This window comes from Camelina sativa, chromosome 17 (genome assembly GCF_000633955.1).
Source record: "Camelina sativa cultivar DH55 chromosome 17, Cs, whole genome shotgun sequence".
Taxonomy (NCBI): domain Eukaryota; kingdom Viridiplantae; phylum Streptophyta; class Magnoliopsida; order Brassicales; family Brassicaceae; genus Camelina; species Camelina sativa.
This window is the reverse complement of record NC_025701.1, coordinates 3,817,014-3,822,105: the sequence shown is the minus strand read 5'-3', so window position 1 is coordinate 3,822,105 and position 5,092 is coordinate 3,817,014. Positions and strand designations below refer to the sequence as shown.

The 5,092-nt window shown below is 38.5% G+C and overlaps 2 protein-coding genes across 5 annotated transcripts in view; one reads left to right on the top strand and one right to left on the bottom strand.

Annotated features, from left to right (window-relative positions):
• Positions 1,818–4,048, top strand: LOC104755124 (DUF724 domain-containing protein 3-like). Of its 2 annotated transcripts, none has more exons than XM_010477463.1 (3): positions 1,818–2,520; positions 2,682–3,617; positions 3,760–4,048. In XM_010477463.1, the coding sequence occupies exons 1-3, from the start codon at positions 1,927–1,929 to the stop codon at positions 3,766–3,768; spliced, it is 1,539 nt and encodes a 512-aa protein (XP_010475765.1). In that variant the 5' UTR covers positions 1,818–1,926; the 3' UTR covers positions 3,769–4,048. The 2 variants fall into 2 exon arrangements, with proteins under 2 accessions (XP_010475765.1, XP_010475764.1); XM_010477462.1 differs by having other exon boundaries at positions 3,754–4,048.
• LOC104759127 overlaps positions 4,344–5,092 on the bottom strand; it is a 1,794-nt gene continuing 1,045 nt past the window's right edge. The window contains exon 2 of one of the 3 annotated variants that reach the window (XM_010482094.2): positions 4,344–4,731. In XM_010482094.2, the coding sequence (XP_010480396.2) occupies positions 4,561–4,731 (171 nt within the window). In that variant the 3' untranslated portion in view covers positions 4,344–4,560. Of the gene's footprint in view, position 5,092 lies in introns of those variants that run through there. The other 2 variants (XM_019239723.1, XM_010477459.2) reach the window with 2 other exon arrangements.

Below are 5,092 nucleotides of genomic sequence, written 5' to 3'. Positions count from 1 at the left end.
ATACCTAAAACAGTCAACATATGCATCTTCCTTATATGTTGCAAGGCTTCACATCTTTTTGTTTTTGGTGAATTGAGTTTATCCATCCACACTAAATAAGCTTCGTGATGATTTGATTTACTTATCTTCTCCCTAAACGTATTACAAACCATATTGTTTGTTATTTCAAATAACTTATTTGGTCGTTTAGTACTATGGTACTGAAATTTGACCGAATTTGGAAAAGGTGAAATTTGACGACTTTGAAAAAGGTGGAAGAAAAGTTCTTTGTTATTTTGGAAAACACTGTTTCGAAAGAAAATATTTTTGGTAACAAAAAAACAAATTTTAGGTTTTGGGGGAAAAATATACAATTTTTAAAAAATATTTTGACAAACGCAATTTTCACTTACCGATTTTGGTTTTAGTATATTTCTATGTAAAGCTACGTCTTGATCATTTCCAATATCACGATTTGATTAATCAGTTTTTCCAGTATCACAATTTGAATATCTCACTACCATCTTTGGAAGGACGAATTGGAATCGGGTGAGACATCAACTTCCCACAAGTACACTTAATTGAAGGGAAGCAACTGTAGGAGATAGCACATGAATGGACAGCTCCAGAATCAGGGCACACAAACAGCTTCACTTCTTCACTATCATTTATGTCAAGGCTCCTACACTGTCTTCCTCTCAAATACCTTGGGTACAGAAGTAGTTCCCTACTGACATTGGAGGAGAAAGAAGCTTCACCCAAAGCAAACACACTTTGATACAAATTGGTCATGCAACCAATTGGAGTGAGTTCCTTCCCAACTTTCCCCTGCAACCGAACAATTGTACCCATAGGGAGGGACATCAGACCAAAGAGAACATCAACAAAGTCCTTCCCTGCTTCATCAAACACAGCCTTGCCACTCGTCTTATCCACCATGAGTCTCAGCTTCCAAGTTCTTTTCTCTGCAATAAGAGAATCAACATTTGTAACAAAGCAATCTAAGAATCTTCTACAAGCTCAGATATGGTGACATTCAACAAGCTTAGATATGGTATGACGTGGACGCATGGTGCATGATTAAGACGCTAACAAGGCATATTATAATCATGGAAATTACCCTTAACAAAATTAATATTATCTTCTTAACCAAATAATTTTATTTGGGTAACAAAATTTTTAAAATATATTTTAAATCATGAAATCGATAATTTTCTCTATCTATTTGCATAACTAAGTTCAATGAATATTTATATTTACATATCTTATAAATTATTACATCATTGATATTTTTAAACAAAATAATTACAATAAAAAAAACTTTTCTTAACAAAGGAAATCAATGATTTATCAACCTATTGCATAATTAATTTCAAAAACATTTCTTAATTAAAACACATAGTCAATGTTTTTTTTTGCCAACAACTTTAATTGATCAGCTTAAATAAGCCAATGTGAAAGAACATTGTTTACATACTGCTTTGGTTAATAATTTTTGATAAGTGTGATACCATTTATCAACTAATTAAGAAATATTCTCTTGAATTTTTTTTTTAAAATCATTGATGTAATAACTAATAAGAGTTGTAACTAAAAGATATTCTTTTGAGATTAATAATGCAAATGGTCGAAAAAATCATCGATTAATTTTTAAAAATATTTTCTACAATTTTTACGCTTTTGGAGTTTTTATTAAGAGGCTCAAGAGCACATACACCATAAAGCCCACATGATGAAAGCCCATTAAAAAGCCCACGTACTTTTGTGGCCTATCTCTAACCCATAACCCACCAAGCATAGTTAATTAAAATTTTACATTGTGTTTTCTGTTTGAAAAGAAATCAAACCGCAAAACCCTAAAAAAGGTGATTGATTGATTCCATTGAGATCCTCACTTTACCATTCCTTCCGCTTCCCGCCAGTATATTTTCGATTCCAGCTTTGGCCATGTCTCTGCGGCCACGCCGATCTCTTGGGTTTTCGTCTCCGGCGAAGCAAAGAAAGAAAGCCCCCCAAAAAACCATACCCACGAGAGCCAATCGAAAGCGTCTGCCTTATTACATAAAACCCGGCGCCGCCGTGGAAATCAGCTCCGACGAAATTGGGTTTCGCGGCTCGTGGTACCTGGGAAAAGTGATCACCACCCCATCCTCAGATAAGGAAAAATGCCAAGTGGAGTACACGAGGCTCTTCTTCGACAAAGAGGGTACGAAGCCTCTGAAGGAAGTCGTCGACTTGAGCCAGCTTCGTCCTCCGGCGCCGCCGATGTCTGAGAGAGAGAAGAAGAGGGAAATCGCGATTGGGGATGAAGTCGACGCCTTTTACAATGACGGTTGGTGGGAAGGGGATGTGACGGAGGTTCTTGGTGATGGGAGATTCAGTGTTTTCTTTAGGTGTTCAAAAGAACAGATTCAGTTTAAGAAAGATAAACTTAGGTTTCACAGGGAATGGGTTGGTGGAGCTTGGAAGCCTCCATTAGAGGATACAGAGGAAGAGGAATCAGAGGAAGACAAAGTAGACAATACAGAAGATGAAGAGGAGGTAACTAACTCATTCTCAATGATACTTGCTTCTACTGTTGGTTGGTTCTTGAAAACGGTTCTGTCGAAGTAGTCTATTGGAGAGTTTTGCTTAATTTCGTGTATTTTACTTATACGGGAATATTAGACTGCACATTAATGATGAGAGTGACGATAATGCAGGATATTTTAGCCCGAGTGGATTTGGAAACTACCAGAGCAACTGCTAAAGAAATGTTTTCTAGTGGCACGATTGTCGAGGTTAGCAGCGATGAGGAAGGTTTCAAGGGGTGTTGGTTTGCAGCTAAAGTCGTTGAACCCATTGGAGATGACAAATTCCTTGTTGAGTACCGAGATTTGAGAGAAGAAGATGGCGTAGAGCCTTTGAAAGAAGTAATCGATTTTCTGCACATAAGGCCGCCGCCACCAAGAGATGAGGATAAAGATTTTACTGTTGGGGACAAGATTAATGCATTTTACAATGACGGCTGGTGGATAGGTTTTGTCATAGAGGGTATGAAGGGTGGAACTGTTGGTATACATTTTAGGCAATCAGGAGAAAAAATGCGGTTTGGAAGGCAGGGTCTTCGTCTGCATAAAGACTGGGTTAACGGTACCTGGCAGCTACCACCACTAAAAGGAGGGCAGATAAAGAGGGAAAAGGTCGTTTCATGTAGTCGGAACGTGAGACCTAAGAAAGCAATCGAGAAGCAAGAGTTCAGCATTGGAACTCCAGTAGAAGTTAGCAGTGAGGAACAAGGATTTGAAGGTTCTTGGTTTCCTGCAAAACTTGTTGAATACAGAGGAAATGACAAATGCGTTGTAGAATATGATAACCTGAAAGCTGAAGACGGGAAGGAGCCTTTGAGAGAAGAGGTTAATGTTTCAGAGATAAGGCCTCAACCAGTAGAGCAGGTCATGGTTTGTCCATTCGAGAAGAATGACAAAGTTGATGCTTTGTATAATGATGGTTGGTGGGTCGGGGTGATTAGGAAGGTTCTTGCAAAGTCATCGTACCTGGTTTACTTCGAGAACACTCAAGAGATGCTAAAATTTCATCATTCTCAACTAAGGCTACATCAGGAATGGATAAATGGCAAGTGGATAACAAATTTTAAGGTATGCTTTTAAAACGATCAACTCATATTATATCACATATAACTTCGTTATTTGCTCCAATATCTAAAACATTTTTGTATCGATCTTGCTTGTTGACCTGCAATATCAAGCTTTTACTAATGATTTTTATTTTCAGTCTCAGAAGGCGTAATCGGGCTGGATAAAGGTGTAATTGGCATGGATAACACATCAGGATTTTGGGATTTTGGGATCTCAAGTTTTGTTTTTTGGAGGTATTTGGATCCTTAGTCTTAACCCCGTCGTTCATTGCTATTGTAGATAATTGCAGTTATGATGCTTGACTAAAAGGCAAAAACCAGTCCAGTTGATATTTTTATTGATTTCCCATATGAGAGATACTGCTACTCATAATGCTCCTGATTTCCATTGATTATTTGATAGGCAAGTTGTTGCTGTAAGGTTATTTTCTTGCCTTGTTGATTCTCCGATTGTCAAATTAGCTGATATATTTTCAAAGGGGTAGGTCATTATTATATATTCCCAATGATGTTTCGCATCATATGATCGGGATTCAATACTCAAAATCTTTACGCATTCTGCTTTTAGAGTCGATGCATATTACGTGTATGTCCACACAAAGGTTAAGTGTCCATTCAAATGTAATCTTAGGCTCTGTGTATGTAAGACACTCCTACAATCGAAAAAAATATAAGGAGTGTAAAATCTCACTTTTGCTTCCTAAGAGGTTTTTCCATGTTCTTGTAGTGACATACAAAACCAGCTTCAAAGTATATAGATAATTACGGATAATTTATGTGGAACAGGATGATATTGACATCTTATTACAGGTAAAACAAGTGGTTGGTAATGGTAATACATGAGAGTAAGAGCAGTGAAAAACACTAACTCTCCATAGTTTGTTCAAATTCTTGAAGTACACTGAAGATTCTGGTTTCTTTTAACTTCTGAAGCAGAGGCTTGATTAGGCCTCTTTGACTGCAACAGCCTCCTTGATTGGAACAGCTTCCTTGACCTCTGTGGCTTCGCTGCTCTTCTCCTTGGCAGGTTCCTCTTTGGCTGGTTCCTCTTCTGGGACAGTAAAAGCTGAGACTGGGAAAGTCCTGGACAGTGTGGTTGGTGTCTTGAACGTGATCTTCCCTTTGGTAGGCGGGTCCTCAGTATAGATCTCGTTGATAGTGACCCAAATAAGAAGCTCCTTGGCCTTGACTCCAGTGAGCTTCTTGATCTTCCCGGTCTCAACCACGGCAGTGACCTCAGTTCCGTAGGAGACAAGCTTATCGATCTCTGCGAACTTGTGAGTGATGCTCTGTTTCTGCTTAAGCCACACAACACCCGACTCTCTGTCGTACCCAACCTCTTCTATATCCTTCAATGGTAGTAAACCATTGGGCATAGATATCTCCTTGAGGAAAGTCTTTGTCTTCTCTCTGCATATCTCATCTCCACTGTACTTCTCTGCCTTAGCTCTCACCTCCTCTGTAACCAAACCCATC